Genomic DNA, 20,167 nt, shown 5'->3' with positions numbered 1-20,167 from the left:
GTGTCTGTTTCATTCTGTGGAAGGTTGCTTTTGCTTGGCAAATGCAGCTTTTAATTTCGGTTTGACATCTCCCATCCGATGATATAATGGTCCTCAAATATTTAAAATGTTTTACTTGCTTGAGGGTAGTATCATTGATTTTGACATTGTATGTTGGGGTTGGAATTTTTCTGCTTATCACCATGGCTTCGTTTTTCTTGATGTTTAAGCTTAAGCCCATGTTGTCACTCTCTTGTACGATGCCATTTAATAGATTCTGTAGGTGTTCTTCATCTTCTGCTATTAGGACTGTATCGTCTGCATAACTTAGATTGTTTATATTGTGTCCCCCTATCGAGATACCTGGCATTTCTTCTATGTGTCTCATGATATTTTCACTATACAGGGAGAAAGTACACATCCTTGTCTGACTCCTCTTTTAATCTGTACGTATTCGCTGATGCAACAGTTTGATCCCAGTACATGTTCTTGATAATCCTAAAGTCCTTCCCGTCAATATTGAGGACTTCCAGCTTTTCCATGATCTCGTCGTGCCTAACTTTGTCAAATGCCTTGGTGTAGTCTAAAAAACATAAATGAAAATCTTTCTGAACTTCTAGGGCACGTTCTATTGTTGTTCTGATGACATATATGGCATTTACAGTGCCTTTGCCTTCAATAAATCCACACTGTTCTTGGACTATTTCTGGGAGAATATTATTTCGTATTCTCATCATAATTATTCTGAGTAGTATTTTCGTTATGTGGCTGATGAGGCTGATGGTACGATGAGTTTCACATTCGTTTGCATTAGGTTTCTTTGGTAAAGCTATGAAAATAGATTTTGACAAGCCTGATGGAATATGTCTAGGGTCATACATGTTGTTAAGAAGTTTTGTCAGTGTGGAGATTCCAAAGTCTTCTAAAACTTTAATCATCTCTGTGGTAATGTTGTCCGGTCCTGCAGCTTTCCCATTCTTCATCTTTCGTAGTGCCTTGATAACTTCTTCTTTCATGATAGGGTAATTAATCTCTGCAAATGAGGTGTTCTCACTTCTCACTGCCTTTTTTCCTTCCAACATACACGGTAGAATCATGTGCTCATCAATTTTTGGACATCTAAAGTTATTTTTAAAATTTGTTTTGGTAAAAAGAAACAACCCATCTTACTCTTAAGTCGAGATTTTTGTGATAGATGGAGATGGGGGTGACTTGGTGTCAAATGTAAAATTTGTGAGAAAATGGCTGCCAGGCTTGATTGTCCTTTGAAGCGGCAAATTTGCACTTTTGTGCCTTTTGTCAACGGTTTTCATAAAGATAAACTCAACACATGTTTTTAAATGGACATGAAAATGTCAAACTGAAAAAAATTATGTACTTACAACTTACAGGCGGAAAAATGTCGGTTCTATCAATTCTATTTTTTTAAAGAGCGCCTAATTTCCCCAGGTCACTAGACAATTACTTTTACTATTGTGCACCAATTGCTTTAGTTTTCAAACTGCCCACGAGCGTCATGTGGTGCATTAAACTTATGCAAAAATAACATGGAGAAATAATAGGTTGGTTCTATAGCACAATCATAGGTAGGGCTGGTTGCGGGTGATTGAAAAGCACCTCTGGTACTACTGGTAGGTACTGTTTCTTAACGTTCGGTCTGTTGTGTCTATTTGCCTGTTTTGTTATTCCCCTCATCTAAATCATCGTTGGTGTATTGACTTGCTTCTCTTTACTAACAACACAAACAAAGAAACAAAACAAAAGCTCAGTTGGCGTTTTTTTTTCTCAGCTATGATGCAATTGACTGTGGTTCAAATCACCAACAAGATGCCCCTCTTAGGAGATTGAAATGAGATTCAACAGTGTTGAACAGGTCCTTAATCTTAAACAATTGCATTTATCTATTTTTAACCTTCCGATGAAATGCACAATGTGCCGAACAGAGAGCAAGTGGGTGGTTAGCGGCTACTCTGATGTGGTTCGCCCCTTCTTTTCTATCCAACCTATATACTGATATGACCAATGTGTGTTGCATGTGCCTTAAAACTCTTACCAAAACTATCCCCCCCCCCAAAAAAAGACAATGTTATCGCTGTTGCCTTCACAGACACCTAGAACTTAGAAAAAAGACTTAAAATGTTAACGCTTTTGCCTTTACAGACACCCAGAACTGACAGGGCCAGAAGAGTCTCATTTAAACAGCTTTCAAGGTGTTATCCCAGAGCAACAGTTGAGAAACATTACTGAATTTGTTTCTTGAATCGTTACTGCTCGATATCTTTGACGGCTTCATGAGATATGGCTGAGGTATTCCTTACTGTTGCTACTACCCTCGCCTCGCTATCAATCCCTGCTTCCTGGTCCAGAGAATGCAGCCAATTAGAGAGGCGGGTCTTCTTTGTAAAGGCTGGCTACGTCACTTCCTTTTGGAACGCCCATGAACGGTGCACTGAGCTAGGAGGCAACATGGCGGTGTTCAGTGGAGGGTCAATGAAACCAAAAGATCGAATGAGCTGGATGAAAAATATATCTGACACGTTCATAATAGGTGGCAGAGCCTTCGGGAACAACAACATTCTCCGCTGGTACGCAGATAAACATATGTCATTTACGAAAGCATTGCCGTGGGGACATGCGGAACCAAAGTCAACATTTGACCATAAATGCATATTCGTGAACAAGGGGATTGCGCGAACAGGCAAATGCCACAGCTGGGAGACCAACTCCGTACGTGCCCTATGTCAGCTGTCAGACTCTGAGAAGAAATACCAAAATGCCAAGTGCACGCTATGTTTGTGTCCTGGGGCAGAGAGTCCTTCGTGCAAGAAGGATAGATGTGATCTGCCGTGTGTGGAACTTGTAGAGGGTCAAGAATGTGTTTGGTATCCCTGCAAGCAGAATGAGTAAGTAGAAATCATGGATTAGAGGAAAATACAAAGTCCTCCTCCTCCTCCTCCTCCCCTCCCTCTTCAACCTCCCCCCTCTTCCTCCTTCTCCTCCTCCTCCTCCTCCTCCTCCTTCTCATCCTCATCATCATCATCATCATCATCATCATCATCATCATCATCATCATCATCATCATCATCATCATCATCGTCATTGTGTTGGTGGTGGTGGTCTCTGCCGTCGTGATCATCATCGTCATCTCTAACGACAATGGCGGCAACGAAGGCAGAAGAAACAATACTACCGTACCGAAATGGTCATCATCAGCAAAGGCAAAGTCATTGTTTTGGTCTTGATTAGAAGTAGATCAACACCATCACCCGCCTCACAGTAGTTCTCTGATACATAATTTACACGGTAAGATAAGACGATTGATTTCTATTGTCGAAATCGACACATTGTTTAAAAAAAATATATTCAACTATTTGTTATGAAAACACTATTCCAGGCCCTTGTGTTGCAGATGCCACATAACTTTTACTACAACAAACATCAAACAGCAATTTTTGAACTATGACAGAAATAAACGTGTAGTTTTCTTCGTTTTTCTCAATAAATGATTTCCCACAAAGTGACCACGCGCGGAAAAAGTGTTTTTCTGATAGTATCTTATCCACATACTTGATATGTTGCACATGGGTGCCGTGCAGTCTGTTTTTGTCACCACAGAAAGAGATTTTGTGACTAGTAATCACTTTTTAGAATACATTTGTGGGAGTGTTGAAATCAAGCGCCCGTCAAAATAAAGCAAATCGAAAAAAACCCGGCATTTTACTACCAGTTTTTTTTCTTATCAATTTTTTTGGGGCTAAATACCTTCAAAGGCCACCTAAAATACATGTATGTGTAAATTTGACTGAAAATCGTTGTTTAAATGCTTACCAAAAAATTCCAAGTACTCTCAAGCAATGGGAATAACCACATTTGGCTGCCATTTCTCGCTAATTTTACCTCTGAAACAAAGCAACCCCACCTCCATCAATCGCAAACATCTCGATTTCAATTCAAGATAGGTGGGTATATTATTTATCAAATGCAAGATAAATGAACCAGCTTTATGACGGTACCAATAACCCCAGCAGTGCAGTCTCGGCTTTAAGAAGAATCGGGCTGTCACGGTGCTTGCTTGTCGTACGAGACGACTAAATGGCGTACCAGGTAGTGACTCCCGAAACAGAGCCGTCACGAGGCTAACAACATCTCTCGTAAAAAGAACCAGCTGCAGAAACACATAAGAGGAAAATCCAGAATCTCTGCTTGGCTGGTCGTGGAACTTCTCCGAATAGAAAGTTTATTATTCATGGCAGTGAAAGCCAAAAGGAAGCTGCTGGGCAGAAGCATCCACAATAATCCAAGTCAAAGTCTCTCCGGATTGGATCGTGGAACGTTAGGATCCTTTATAAGGCTAGAAAAGCTGCACAGGTCCTCCAAGAGATTCACCGATACCACCTACACATACTGGGAATCAGTGAGACCCACTTGAACCAGTCTGGACCGAAGCGAATAAAAAAGGGGGAGCTTTTCTTTTATTCAGGAAATGACAGTGATGGACCACGCAGAGAAGGAGAAGGGATGATCATATCCAAAATAGCTCAAAAGACATTCAGCGGCTCGGAAGCCCACGGTTCAAGGATCATCATGGCCTCATTTGCAACTAAGAAAGAACTCAAGGTAAGAGATGGTAGCAAGAAGGTCATAAACATGAACATCATACAAGTGTAGGCCCCAACCAATGATGCGGAAAAGGAGAATAAAGACGTTTTCTACAACCGCCTGCAGAGTGTGATCGACAAACTTCTAGGTAAGGACATCGACATTGTTATGGGAGACCTAAATGCAAAGGTAGGTTCGGACAATAGTCACTGTGAGGAAATCATGGGTAGACATGGATTACGAGAGACAAATGACAACAGAGAGAAATTCCAGAACTTCACTGCATTCAACAACTTGGTTATCGGAGGAACAATCTTCCCACATAAAAGGATTCACAAGGCCACTTGGGTCTCCCGGATAGAACAACGGAAAATCAGATTGACCATTTTTTGCATTTCACGAAAGTTTAGACGCTCACTGGAGGATGTCCGAGTCCTACGAGGAGCAGACGTCGCATCAGACCACAATTTGATCCATGGAAAGATGAAGCTGAGTCTGAGAAGGTGTGCACAAACCACAACTGGAAGTCGTCAAAAGGATGAAGACAGCCTTCTGAAAGACCCATTAAAATGAATGAATTCAAGTTGGAACTGATGAACAGATTTCAAGCCCTTCAAGATTTGGATGAATGTGGAGTAAACGAACACTGGGACTAGATAAAAGAGACAGTCAATGCGATTTGATAGAGCACCCTAGCACCCAAAGTCAACGTCAGGAAGGAGTGGATTTCACGGGGCTCTCTTAGACAAAGTCAAAAGTAGAAGACACCAGAATGCTCAAGTCAACAATAGTTGTACCCGGACTGAGAAACTAGTACAAAAAGAGTACACCGAAGTAAATCGGGATGTAAAGAATTCCATCAAGAAGGACAGGAGTACCTACCTGAATGGCCTAACCGAAAAGGCAGAGAAAGCAGCAACAGACGGACACTCTCGGATTGTACACAAGACAACAAAAGCTCTTTCAAGTAAGTTCAGCAAGCCCACTATACCAGTGAAAGACAAAGAGGGAAAGACTATCTTTGACCCAGAGTGGCAACTTAACCGATGGAAAGAACACTTTGATCAACTCTTGAACAGACCAACTCTTGAACAGACCACCTACAGAAAAGCAAACAGAAATTCTTCCAGCCAGAAACGACCTCCCAATAGTTACGGAAGCATCTTCGAGACAGGAAATTGTTGCAGCTGTAACATTACTGAAGTCCCACAAGGCAGCTGGTCCCGACCATATACCAGCAGAAGCCCTTAAGGCAGATAAAGATACATCAGTGGGAATTCTCTATACTCTATTTGAAAAGGTTCGGCAAGAAAAGGAAATACCACCAGACTGGAAGGAAGGCAACCTAATCAAGCTGCCAAAGAAGGGAGACCTCAATAATTGTAAGAGCAACAGAGGCACAACACTCCTGTCCATACCTGACAAAGTCTTTAACAAGATACTGCAGGAAAGAATCAAATTGACAACAGATGAGAAGCTCCGAGGAAACGAGGCAGAATTCCCCAAGAACCTATTGTGTGTGGACCAGATCGTTGGTCAACTTCATTGATTATGAAAAAGCATTTGACAGCTTGGACAGGGAAACTCCGTGGAAGCTCATGCGGCATTATGAAATACTTGACAAAATCGTCAAGCTTGTGAAGGGCACCTATGATGGAACAAACTGCCAAGTCTTCCATGAAGGACAACTCTCAGAACTCCTCCAGGTACAGACAGGAGTGAGACAAGGATGCTTACTCTCACCTTTTCTCTTCATACTGGGAATTGATTGGGTCATAAAAGAAGTCACCAGAGGCAAGCGCAATGGAATACAGTTGACCTCTTGGCAGCGGCTGGACGACTTGGACTTTGCCGACGACCTTGCACTGCTCTCTTGCATACATGCCCAGGTGCAAGAAAAGACCAAGGAGCTCAACAGCCTATCAAGGAGTGTTGGCCTACGTATCATCAGGGAAAGTCGAACGTAGAGAAGCTAGGAAAAGTTTCAAGCTCTACTGTGACAGTGGGAGACACTCCCCTGGAAGAAGTGGACGCCTAATGTACCTATCTTGGAAGTGTCATCGATGGTAAAGGTGAAACTGAGGCAGATGTGGGAGCAAGCACCGCCATGGCAAGGTCAGCATTCAATCAAATATCAAAAGTCTGGAAAGCAAGCACCATCCCACTGCACACCAAGATTCGTCTTTTTGAAGAGTATCCTAATAATTACGTGGCAGGATAGAAAAAGAAATGAAAAACTGTGGGAAAGGACAGGATAAATGGATATAGAAGTAGAAATAGGACTAAGAAAGTGACGATGGATGGGACACATCCCCAGAAAGCCCAGCGGAAACATCATAAGACAGTCGCTGCAGTGGAACCCACATGGAGTACAAGGCAGGGGTAGGCCACGGAAAACATGACGGAGATGTGTGGAAAGGGACATGAGAGAGATGAAGCTGACTTGGAAGGAGCATGGAAGGATGGCCCAGGACAGAGATAATTGGAAGTAGCTTGTATGTGGCCTAAACCCTTCCTGGGGTGAAAGGCATTAACTGACTGATTGTTTAAATGTAATGTTCATTTAGGCACAACGATTAATTTGCTTCATGTAGATCTAGAGTGTATGTAACTTGCTCTTGCCCTTGCGTGTTTGTTAGTGACGATATAGTTGCTAAACGTAAGCAGCCGCATCCAAGTGACGCTTTTGGCCACACTCAGGTAATTTGGAAATGAAGCGCTTCCTACCCTGTCATTCAGGAGAGCTGCCACGGCCACACAGTGAATGTTTTAATAGGGAATAACAATACTGTAACAAAATCTCGCAATTAAAACAGGTTTAGTAGTGGCTGCGGTTGGCACCTCTGCTATATTTCAAGGAGATACTCTTTTTCATCGAGGCTTATTAATACAATTAATTTATAGAGGAGTCATGTGCAAATGTTATTTTGTTTGTTGTTTCATCCTTCCTAATTTTTCGCATTTTTGGGTTAAAAATACGTATCTAAAGAGACCACCGGTGTTACAAAAACATTTTCTTGAGTTTTTGTGCTTTTTAGCTTAAAATATTGTTTTCTGCCTGTCAAACCTTATCTTATTGCAATCTAATGACTGACTCTATGACTGAAGCTTTTTAATGCCAATATGGGGTTGAATCGTAGTAAATGCAAGGTAAAATCAATACAAATTATACATATAGATTTTAGGTGTTTCAATATGTTTCGGGGGGAGGGGGAGGGGCGGAACAGAGGAAAATGTTATGAAGCAAAAGAAATATAGAATGTGATTAGTATCACGAAAAAGAACAGGCTCTAAGGAAAGATAGCAAATGAATGAACGTACAGTGGAAATGAGTGAAGTGAGTGTGAGTGGGAAGAAAGGATACTCAAATGCAGGCTGTATAAATACGATCGAAAGAGGCAGATATTTTAAAGGAAAGTGTGCATGTTTTAAACTGAAGGTGAGAATTTATATATCACCATCCTTGCCTTTCTCACCCTGCACCAGGGTATAGGCCACGGCCAAACATTTTCCACTTTCTCTGTCCTCGGCTTGTCTCTTGATGTTATTCCATGTCTCCCCACCTTTCTGTACATCAATTTCTGTGATTCTTCTCCAGGTTCCATGTGGTGTCCCCATTGCTATTTTACCCTGTGGATTCAAATCGAGTACTGTCTTTGTTATGGAGCTGCCTGATTTCCCGAGAACATGTCTAATCCATCGCCACCGCCTTCTTCATACATCATCTGTGACTGAGATCTGTCCTATTTTCCTTAACACCTCCTCGTTGCTGACCCTGTCTGTCCATCTGATCCTCAGTAAATGTTTTAGACATTTTTGTTCAAGAAAACCTGGATCCTCCTTATGCAGGTCTGTGATGTGTTCCATATCTCATATCCATGCAACAAGACTGATGTCACATTTGAATTGAAAATCTCAGGTTTTGTTCGAAGTGAGATAGAACTTGTCTTCCAAATCCTATTAAAGATATGAAAGCAGCTTGTGCTTTTCTAATGTGGGACTTTATTTCAGCACCTGTTCCTCCCTTTCTGTTAATTATACTTCCAAGACAGTAGAAGGATTCAACGTCTTCTAGTGCAGTTCCTTCTATTGTGACCTGCTCCTTTCGTTGAGCATCTGTCCTTAGAACCTTTGACTTTCCGGGTTGGATCCTCAATCCAACAGTCTATTTAACACTGCAGTCTTAGCTTGCATTTGTTTTCTGGTGTACAAGAGAAGCACCAAGTCATCTGCAGAATCCAAATCATCCAACTGTGTTCATGGGGTCCACTGTATACCATTTCTGTGTACTTTGGTGGTTTCTTTCATCAGCCAATCTACCGCCAACATGAAGAGGTATGGGGATAGTAAACATCCCTGTCTCACCCCAATCTTAGTGCAGTGGGAATCCATGATTTTTTAAATTGTCTTCCATAGTGTTGCTTGGTGTATACTGTCCAAGGTCTTCTCATTGACGATCAGCTGGGAATTCCACTTCAGGGACTGTCCCAAAATGATCCCCAGTGTGACAATCTGGTCGGTGGTTGAGCGATTTTTCCGTAGTCTTGGATCCCTTGATTCTTTCCAGAATGATTCTGTTGAAAACCTTTTCTAGTATTGAAAGAAGAGTGATCCCTCTGTAGTTACAGCAGTTGCGGATATCCCCCTTTTTGGAAGCTTCACGAAGTGTCCTTTTTCCAATCCTTTCGGAACTTGCTCTCATTCCAGATCATGGTAAACAATGGGAGGAATAGGTCTTGCCGTCGCACTGGCATCTGATTTTGGGGTTTCATTTGGAATCTGAACAGGACCAGGCGCTTTACCTTTATTCAGCGTCTTAATGGCATCCATAATCTCTTGATTGGTAACCCATTTCTTGTTGGCAGGTTGTTTGGCGGGTTACTCGGTGGTGGTCTGTTCAGGAGACTTTTGAAATGCTCTACAATCATTTCAACTGAGCTTCCTTTCCAAAAATAGTTTTCCCCTCTTGGTTCTATACTGGTAATTTAGTTTCCCCATATTTTCCAGCAAGAGTCTTTGTAGTCTGGTAAAGGATTCGCATGTGCCCTCCTACCGCAGCTTCCTCTGCCTTTTTTGCCAGTTGTTCATGAATTCCTCCTTGTCCTTTTCTTAGGGACTTCTTGACATCCTTAGCTGTTGTCATATACTTCTCAAATGCATCCGCCCTTGATCCTCTTGTTCTACTTGCATTCGCTTCTACCTTCAGTTGTATTCTATTCCTACTTAAATCCAATGAGTGTTGGCTAATCCTCCACCAATACCAGCTGGAGGTTGAAATCTGTTCTTCACATGCACCTGAAGCTCCTCTCTCTAGTGTCCGTCTTAGAGACTATCTTGGAACTTCTTTTGGTTTATGTGCCTGTTCCGTGCTTTTTGAGTCAAAGGTTGAGATGATGATCCGATCCAACGTCTGCCAATCTCTTTACTAGGACAAACGCCCGAACCTACAAGAGATATAAAAAAGATCTATCTGGTTCTCCGTCACTCCATCTTTCGAATCCTAGGTAGCCCTGTGAACCTTCTTCTGAGGAAAAACTGTGCCTCCAATGACAAAACTGTTGAAAGCACAGATATTTGCGAAACGCTCATCGTTCTCATTCATTTGTCCCAAGCCATGTTGTCCAATAGTTCCGTCATAAACTACGTTGTCTTGACCAAGCCTGGCATTGGTAGCTCTCATTATGATGTTGATATCCTTCCTTGGTAGTTTGTCAATGACCCTGAAGCATCTTTTGTTGGGGAGTAGATCTGGACTATATTCACTTTGATGCTCTTGGTCCTTGTAAAGAATGAAACCATGATGATCCTCTCCCCATGTGGTTCCCATCCTGTAAGTGATTTCTGTGCATTCTAACACAGACGGATTTCCTTTCCTTGCGCATGGTGCTTGTCTTCCCTCCCAGAATACAATATTTGTTCCCCCGAGCCGAGTTGCTTCTGTCTAGACTGTGTCCAGTGTGTTTCGCTGACTCCAAGTATGTAATGCATGTATTTCTTCATCTCTCGTGCTACTTGAGAACTCTTTCCTGCTTCATACATGGTGCGAACATTCCATGACGCAATCCGGAGAAACTTGTTCGTCAGAGGTTTCGGATCAGGAGAGCCCTTTCGACTTTGTCCGCTTTCCTTCATTGTTCCTGCTGATGAAGAGGCTCCTCCGTCTCTCAAGATCGAAACATAAAAAGCCGTTTTTGTCCGTGTTTCAGTAACTGACCGCTTTTACTTGGTAGGGTAGTTGGCCCTCCGAAAAGTGGCACAATGGAAAAAATATATAAGTGAGGCAGCGTGGTGGAATCAGGCTCTCGTCAAACTAATCAAAATGAAGAAATTTGCATTTTTCCACAGGTTTGGGAATTTAAAAAAGAACTCATTTCTGTATGGACTTTTCTGAAAAACGTTGATTAAAGGCACACAAAATGTAAATTTTCAGTTACCACGGACTCTTAAGCTAAGGAAATAACTAATCTTTGGCGGCCATTTTCTCACTTATCTTACCTCTAAAAGCAGGTGACCCCCACCCCCTTCATTCACAAATATCTGGACTTGTATTCAAGATAGATGGCTACTTTTTTCACCCAAATAAAGACAAATAAACAAGCTTTAATATGATACAAGTAACTCTACATGCCCAAACATTGACGAGAGCCTGATTCCACCACGCTGCCTCACATATTATTATGATATCCTTTAAAAGAAAACAGAGGAGATGCTCTCAAAAACCAATACGTTGACACATTCTTGAAATTATGTTAGCTAACCAGAAGTTATTTGCTTGTCTGGTAGTTCAGTAGCTATCCTATAATTGGAGACGGCTTTGAAAGCTGTTTCGGCCCGAAGACGGAGTGGAAAGTGAGAGGTGATGGTCATCGTAATATTTTACCATGTTTCTCTCTTAAGGTGGAACCCGCCAAAATGTGATAAGACCTGTATGTGCAAGGACGACTGCGACTCTATTACCGGCAAATGTCGAGGGGAATGCATACCAGGCTGGTATGGCGATGGGGATTCAAAATCCTGCAACAGGACGAAATTTGACGCGGGAAAGTTCCACCACTACGAGACCCATAACTTAACCGGTTGCGCGTGTCGGGGGGATGCCTGGTGCACCTTTTCAGGATTGTGCGTGTCATGTTGGCCCGGGGCTGGGGGTAACTACTGCGCTGAAAGCGACTGTCCCATCCGACGGTACGGCAGAGACTGTGAGAAGACGTGCCACTGTGCAGATCCCGTGAAGTGCGCCCAGGAGCAAGGGCACTGTCTGCAGATGCCGTTCAAGGGATGTTCAGGTAAGGGCTTTGCTTCAGGTAGGCCGTGTTGTCTGTCGTTGTTGTTTTATCTGTCGGTGGTGTTGACTGGTAGTTTTGTTACTGTTGTTAGTTGCTGTTGGGGTTATTGTTGTCGTTATCGTTTTTGTTGCATCTGGTGATGTTGTCGTTGTTATTGTTGTAAATGTTGTTATTTGTTTTTTTGGTCATTCCTTTAGTATTCTTTTTTGTAGTGCTTATTGTAGATTTGTTTATGTGATTACTGTTGCTGTTGTTGGTGTGGATGGTGGTTTTGGTGATACTTGTGTTGGTGTTGTTACTATTTATTCCTTTCTTTCTTTCTTTCTTTCTTTCTTTCTTTCTTTCTTTCTTTCTTTCTTTCTTTTTTTCTTTTTGGCTTAGCATTGGATCAGTTGAACGAATCTTAAAGGAATATTTGAATATGACCAAGGTTTCTGCCAGATGGTTCCCACGTTTGTCGACTGCTCCTCAAAAAGTGCAATGTGAGATTGTTGTCAAGAACTGCTTGGTCTGTATGAAAATTATAAAACAACATTTTTTGAAAAACTTGTAACATGGATGAGACATGAACCCGCTACTACGATCCTGAGTCCAAATCCAAAGAATGCAGTGGAAATAGCCTCCGTCTCCAACACAAAGAAGGTAAAGATACAGCAATCAAGTGGAAAAGTGATGCTATCAATTTTTTTTTAGACCAAGAAGGAGTGATTATGACAGGCTATCTTGAAAATGGACATACGATCACCGGAGGCCATTATTCTAACCAGCTAAAAAACTACTAGAGGTTATGAAAGAAAATAGCAAAAAGAAAGATAAGAAAAGGCATTTTGCTTCTTCACGACAACGCGCCTGCACGCACTTCAAGAAAAACTGCAGAAACAGGCTATGAAATTTTGCCACATCCACCCTATTCTCCAGAATTAACCCCGTTCGACTTTTTATTATTCCCCAAACTGAAAAAGGACTTAAAAGGAAGGTATTTTAAAAGTGATGATGAGGTCAAAGAATCGGTAGACGGCTGGTTTTCTGACGAAGAGAGAGAGTCTTTTATTCTCAATGTCTTTTCAAGGTCATACACCGATGACAAAAAAGGTACAACTGTGGGAGGCGACTACAAAGAGAAAGATTTAGATTGGTAGCAAATTTCAGATTTCTACTTTTACTCTTTGATGGTCAGGTGACTTTTGGCATGCCCCTCGAGTATTGGAAGGTAGGGTAGAGTTGACATTGAGCAGTATTGCTGGCTGTGCCTGTCTCCTTAAGTGTTGTCTTTGATTTTTTTCCGACCTAGAGGTGGCTCCTTTACATTGGATATCATTTTACAAATACTATTAAGATAATGGTGATATTGCTCCTGTGCAGATATGTGTGCCGTGCTGATTTTGTTTATTGATTTGTTTTCAGTCATGTACCCGTTTTGCGGTGTACACATTGGGGGATCGGGTCAAGTCGGGTCGGTTTGCAAGCCACACTGAGGGCACAAAGCAGCTATCGTGGCACAAGCCGATCGAGCCCAACTCGTCGCCTCAAAAACAAACGCATTTGTTTTTAAGCCAAGAATCGGGCGATGGACCCGACTCGACCGGACCTGACCCGATCCCATCCGCAACGGGCACCCAGTATTACACTTGCATGGAGATGGGCTCCACTAAGCTTTTTGCAGGTACCACGGTATCAATCGACGTTGGAGCAACTTGTCAAGCCCACGACACGAGGGGGAGGGAGAGATTCACGGTATTGCACCTTATAGGGGGTGCCCACGTACGCGATCGGGTCGGCTCGGGTTGGGTCAGGGCAAGCCAAATTGAAGGCGCAAAGCGGCCATCGTCACACTAACCGATCGACTCGGTCGCTGACCTAGAAAAACAAACGCGCTTGTTTTCAGGCCTGCCAATCGCGCGATCGGGTGCTTTGCAGCCAATCACAACAAGGCTGAGTCACGTGTCCATGTTGACACTCAAAATCCGGAGGCGCCCTCTTCGAAACAGTGCAGACTTTGCCAACAGAGTTACCCTACTTGTGTAAAAAAAATAATAAAAGCGAAACTTACAAACTGTGCTATTCCTATTCTTCTTCTGGAGAAAAGAAAGAGAGCTTCAAAACAAAGACTGCAGTACCATCAGAACCAATGCGCGGACATCCGCGGACACTTTTTTGACCGAGTGAACTTGAGCTATCTTCTTATGAACGATATTTGATAATAGAAAGTTAACGATGTAATTATTGTAACCATGTTTATGGGATTCCAGGCTGCCGCAGCACTGCAACAGGGAACTGCGGAAAGGAGCCCTGGAAGCCATTGAGGTTAAAGGTTTCTCTACTTTAACTTCCAGGTCCCAGGTCGTCGGGTACAATCGCGGTGGGGTTGTAGTGTTCACTGAAACCACCCGAAAACGACCCAACCCGACGATCCCACCCGACCCAACCCGACCCGACTCGACCCGACCCGACCAGATCCGCGCTCGCTATTGGGTACCCCTTATTAGGTGTACCCTCATCGAGAATCTCCATGTGGGATTTGTGCCCGACCCAAGTCCAAGGCAGGCTGTATGGTGTAAAGGGAGTGTTGGAGCGTTACAATATGCTCCTCATAGGCATCATGGCCTCTTATCTCAAAGGTATGGGTTACTAGGCAGCACTGGAGTGTCTGCATATGGTTTCTTCCATACAGGTGTAGGTGGGCCAACGATACACGCGAGCGAGACAAAGTGTCGAATTCGTGTCAGATTCATGCCGTTTTTTCTCTGCCTCTGTACTGGAACTGCACCAGTCTGAACGCAAGAGGGGAAGTCAGCGAACAATGGTGTGTAGACAACAACGACAAACTCCACCTTGACATGGCCTGTGTGGTTTGGTGCTTGTGCAATATTCACGCCGTAAAAACAGAGGTGCCCACAGTCACCATCAACGATGAGTACCCTCGAAAATTTGAAGAAGCACTTAGCGTTTGCAGACTGGGAACAGGCAATACAAAGCTGCAGACTCACAAAGGTTGTATGGATCTTTAGCCCTGGTCATGCAGGAGTTCGAGCTACCCGGCCAAACTGAATATGGCGGCATCATGCAAGTAAGTCTACCAACAGTCATGGCAGCATTTGCGGTATGTTTCAACGACCATAATGAAGCGTGAGCACTCACTGAGGTATCTAGGTATTACTTTTGATAGATCACTCTCAGGTAAATATCACATAAACAGGATCGTCACAAGAACCAGAAAACGTCGGACCATGAAAACCATGGCGTGTAACAAAATGCCACAAAGAATTTTAGCTATACTGTGTTGTCTATGATAGACTATGGTCTCGGTCTCCTAACTTGTCAACGTCGCAGCTGAAACGCCTCAAAAGAATTCAGAACGACGGTATGCGGACTTTTCTCTGGTGCACACGAGACGCATCCTGCGAGGCTATGCTCAATCTCCTGGACCCCAGGCATTTTAGAACACCACAAGATGGGTCAGGTGAAAGCCTATGAGTTAGCACCGGTGATCAGCACCCACTGCATGACAAAGTGGGAAGAACTGTATGCTCACGTCTGCTTAGAGGGACTGAATGGATGAATGAGGCAGCGACGAGTTTAGCTAAATGCTGTGAAATGCAAGACATCGGAAGGGGCAGCGAATGGGTGAGTGTCACTGGTACACTTGGGGAGTATGCTCGAGTGGTAGCAACCTTAGGAAGAGAATGTTGTGAATGGACAGAGGGGGCAGTCAATGCCGAGGCAGGCAAAGACGCTGATAGAGGAGAACAGTGAGCAGGACGACGTAGTTATCTTTACAGATGGATCAGCACAGCGTGGATAGGCTTTCAGCGCCCGTGTAAACGGGGTTACACACACACACACACACACACACACACACACACACACACACACACACACACACACACACACACACACACATACACACTCACACAGATAAAAAGAGTGTGTGTGCGTGAGAGAGAGAGCGAGAGAGCGAGAGAGAGAGAGAGAGAGAGAGAGAGAGAGAGGGAGAGAGAGAGAGAGAGAGAGAAAGAGAGAAAGAGACAGAGAGCAGTCAGGAGCCACTATAGTTCGATCAAAAATTCCTCGAATACCCCTTTAACTGGTGAACCAATGGGGCACCCATACTTTGCACAGCAGTATGTATCAATTTGTCTTAACTTAATAATATTTTTTAAATACATTTTTATTATATATTAATACTATAAATCTCCGTCATGCAGAAAATGGGATTGTTCACAGCACTTTCCGCTTCTCACACACATTTTGCATATATGCATTGGCCTACACCACAGCTCACCAATGATACCTATTTTAGTGGAAAAACTTGGGACAAAAAATTGATTCTTTAGTGAACATATTTTTTACACTGGGCCTTAAGGTTCTCAAAGCATACGTTCAATAAGCATAATGTCGCGATTAGAAAAAAAAATGACGGACTTTCTTTTAAAAGCGATATTGCCCCTGCTGTAAACCTTTTAAAAATCTGTAGAAAACACCAGCTGGGATATTTTATTAGTATTTATTAAGGGATTTTTTAGAATATCGATTACAGGTGTTTATAAAGATATTGATCTTTTAACACTAATTCATATCAGTCATTGTGCAAAAACTGACGGGTCTCTGTTCGATAGCTAAGGAAACATTTAACAATAAGTTGCGTTACGAATGTTTGACCTCACTATAGTATAACCACGCCCAGCATGTGCATGGAGACGAAGGGCTTCATAGAGGCCTTAAACGCGATTACGGCGGTGGAGCATCCGTCTGCCGTTTTTGCCACTGACCCGATGAGTACCTTCGAAAAAGTGAAGAAGCACTTGGCGTGTGCAGACTGCCGAGAGGCGGTTCAAAGCACAGGCTCACAAAGGCAGTATGGATCTTTAGCCCTGGTCATGCAGGAGCTAGGAGTTGGAGCTAGCCGGCCAAACTGAAAATGGCGGCAACATGTCTACCAACAGTCATGACAGCATGGACAGTATGATTCAATGACCACCGAGAAGTCGAATGCTCCACATCACACACATTGGAAAGACTGAGGGAAGCTGGTGTCTCAAGAGGTTTGGGAAGAGACGGCAACCTGTATGAGAAAGCCAAAAGAATATCCAACCAGCTGATTGCTGGCACAATCAGCCAACCCTTTCATGGATCCTGAAGAGGAGAGAGGAGCAGCTATGGTATTGTACCATCTGTTACGATACCTATTCTTCAACCAAGTAAGTACTATGTAAATAAGTAAGATTTTTGAAAAATCAAAACCTATTTTTTTTGGGCTCCACCTGACTTGTCAACAACAATAATAACAAAGCTGTCAGCGACTATGACAAAACATATTGCCAACACTCTAAACAAACAAATACCACCACCACTTCCAGCACGCAGGAACTGCAATAACAACGACCACAAGATCAACCGCCACCACCACCTCAGTCACAACAACAAACACGAAGACAACAGACCAGCAACAAAAACAGCAACAACAACAGTAACAACAACATTAACAACAACATCGACATCGATATCAACGTCAATAAAAATAACAACAACAAAAGCTTTTTTATCTTCAGGCAAGTGGCTGGGTAGATCATGTACAGAGACGATCTGCTCCACTGGTCTCTTCGGGCCCGACTGTCAATACATCTGTGCTTGTAAATACGGCGAGCAGTGTGACCTTGACAGCGGACATTGTGCGGCGGGATGTGAGGACGGCTGGATGGGCCCCAGCTGCAACGACACTTTATGCCCTGTTGGAAAATATGGGACTAAATGCCGTAAGGTGAAAAAAAGTCCAAAGCAAATCCAAAACGAAAACACCCAAACAAAAGCTGCAACTGATCCCGTCTCGATCTGTGACATACTAGAGTGCAGTCAAAATTTGTGGCACAACTGATTGTCAAATTTCTCTTAATTATCGAACACGAACTCTCCAGCTTTTGCACACGGACATGTATCAATTTGTCTTAACAGAATTTCTGTATTCTAGAATACTTAATGAATACTTATTGAAAATCCCAGGGACTTGATTCTACAGATGTTAAAAGACTTACTAAGTTTTGCCGAAAAAGAATGTCATTGATGTAATCAAATGCAGTGAAATTTTCTACTTTTATTATCAGCTGCAACTCTGATTCCTACATCTGCATCGAATTTCAATCAAAGCTTTACATTGATATGGCCATGGCCCTTTTTTTCCCTAACCGAATTAAGTGTTCCGCGTAATGGTAGAAGTAATTTATATTTTAGTAGAATGAGGTCATAAAAGTATCTTCCCTACCCTCATAATTCACCTATTTGTTATGGAAGTCATCATATGTCCAAGCCACGTACATCATATTCTTGGTGGAATTTCAAGCTGAAATGACTTCTAGCCCTTTAAATTACTGTGTTCAAACATGTTTTAGATAAACCTTATTGATTAATGAAGGAAATTCGGGTGGATATACCAGTGCACCAATATACAAATGCTCAGCATCAACACAAGAGTAAACTTGAACTTTTTACCATCCACTTGTCTCGTTTTGTGTATGCTACATGAAGCCACTACACATCCTGTATCATATCTTTCTGTGACAGGCGTAATAAGTTGCCATGAAAGACAGAGCCCGAACGACCCAACTTCCTAAAGTTGTACAAAAAGCAAACAATAGTTACAAAATATCCACCTTCCTTTTGGTGGAACTTTACCGTGGTCATGAAAATTCTCTTTGAGTCATGAAAAGAAAACCTGACTTCCTGTTTTTTGTTCCCGTCTCGTGCTAGTTGTATAAAACCCCATTTAAAACACTTTCACCTCTGCCCCAAGTTGACAGCCATTGAAATGACCTACCCACGCGTAGTAAGGCGTTACATTCTTAACAAACTCCACACTGATTAATTTGCTCCACCCCATCGACTCCCCCTCTTAATCTTCCCAAAAAGGACTGTGTGGGCTGTGAGCTTGGAGAAAATTGTAACCATGAGACTGGGAGATGTCTCAGTTCTTACATCAACAAGAGGAGTGGTGAGTTCAGAGCTTGTTTCTACAAGCAGTTGCCCTGCTGTTTGGAGGTAATTGCCTTGAGTTTGACACTCGTTTCAACCCCTTCAAATTTTACATTCAACTACAGATATCTCAACTTCTATTCAAGACAGATGTTTTACTTTATTTAAATAAGACCAATGAGTAAACCTTAAGCTTAAGATAGTACGCTGTGGGTGTCTTTATGTGCATGCATCAGTGTGTGTAGATCTATGTGTGTGTTTGTGTGTGTGTGTGTGTGTGTGTGTGTGTGTGTGTGTGTGTGTGTGTGTGTTTGTGTGGTGAATTTTATGCTTCCTTCGCAGTAGGTGTGTGCGCGCGCGTTTCTCATCCTTAAACGTCGTGTCTTTGTTTATGTGTCTATGACAGCGTGTGAGGATCTGGACAAGTACGGCTACAACTGTGACAAAAATTGTACCTTCAAAGTGGTAGGTCTGTGCACGGGCTGTGACCGGGACTTTGGCGACAGGTGTGGTGAGTGCAAGTACGGATACCACCTCAACGCTGACGGGCTGTGTCAAGGTAGATAGATAGATAGATAGATAGATAGATAGATATATAGATAGATAGATAGATAGATAGATAGATAGATAGACAGATAGATAGATAGATAGATAGATAGATAGATAGATAGATAAATAGATAAATAGATAGATAGATAGATAGACAGATAGATAAATAGATAGATAGATAGATGGATGGATAGACAGACAGATAGATAGATAGATAGATAGATAGATAGATAGACAGACAGACAGACAGATAGATAGATAGATAGATAGATAGATAGACAGACAGACAGATAGATAGATAGATAGATAGATAGTTAGATAGATAGTTAGATAGATAGATAGATAGATAGATCCCGGAGGTAGGTAGGTAGATAGGTAGGTGAGTACAAAGAAAGAAAGAAAGAAAGAAAGAAAGAAAGAAAAAAGAAGGAAAGAAAGAAAGAAAGAACGAAAGAAAAAAGGAAAGGAAAGCAGAAAGAACAAAAGATTGGAAGACAAAGGAAAGTGCAATTCTATTTTTGTTGGAAAAGAGTACAAATTCTCTCTTTATCAATGACCCACTGAGGAGCAGGGTGTTGGAGTGTGTTGGATTGATGTGGAGCAACTATATATATATTGCACGTTAAACCATCCAGAATTTAAAAAACCCCCAACTTGTTTTGCATCTCCCAGAATGTCCCGACAACACTTTTGGGATTCGGTGTCGTGGGAGCTGTGACGTCAGTTGCCCTAAGAAAGGCTATGGATGTAACAAGTTTAAATTCAAGTGTTATGGTAAGCGGGTTCCCTTC

The 20,167-nt window shown here is 42.5% G+C and overlaps 1 protein-coding gene across 2 annotated transcripts in view; it reads left to right on the top strand.

Moving 5' to 3' along the window:
* Positions 1–20,167, top strand: part of LOC101860924 (multiple epidermal growth factor-like domains protein 11) — a 31,129-nt gene that overhangs the window by 5,291 nt on the left and 5,671 nt on the right. For both annotated transcript variants that reach the window (XM_005107516.2, XM_005107517.2), the window contains exons 2-7: positions 2,140–2,882; positions 11,476–11,864; positions 17,414–17,622; positions 18,765–18,846; positions 19,234–19,386; positions 20,049–20,150. In XM_005107516.2, coding sequence (XP_005107573.1) covers positions 2,278–2,882; positions 11,476–11,864; positions 17,414–17,622; positions 18,765–18,846; positions 19,234–19,386; positions 20,049–20,150 — 1,540 coding nt within the window. In that variant the 5' untranslated portion in view covers positions 2,140–2,277. The remainder of the gene's footprint in view (positions 1–2,139; positions 2,883–11,475; positions 11,865–17,413; positions 17,623–18,764; positions 18,847–19,233; positions 19,387–20,048; positions 20,151–20,167) is intronic.

Source organism: Aplysia californica, unplaced genomic scaffold (assembly GCF_000002075.1).
Source record: "Aplysia californica isolate F4 #8 unplaced genomic scaffold, AplCal3.0 scaffold00610, whole genome shotgun sequence".
NCBI classification, from domain to species: Eukaryota; Metazoa; Mollusca; class Gastropoda; order Aplysiida; family Aplysiidae; genus Aplysia; species Aplysia californica.
Note: the sequence above shows the minus strand (reverse complement) of the source record. Positions and strands in the feature narration are given on the sequence as shown.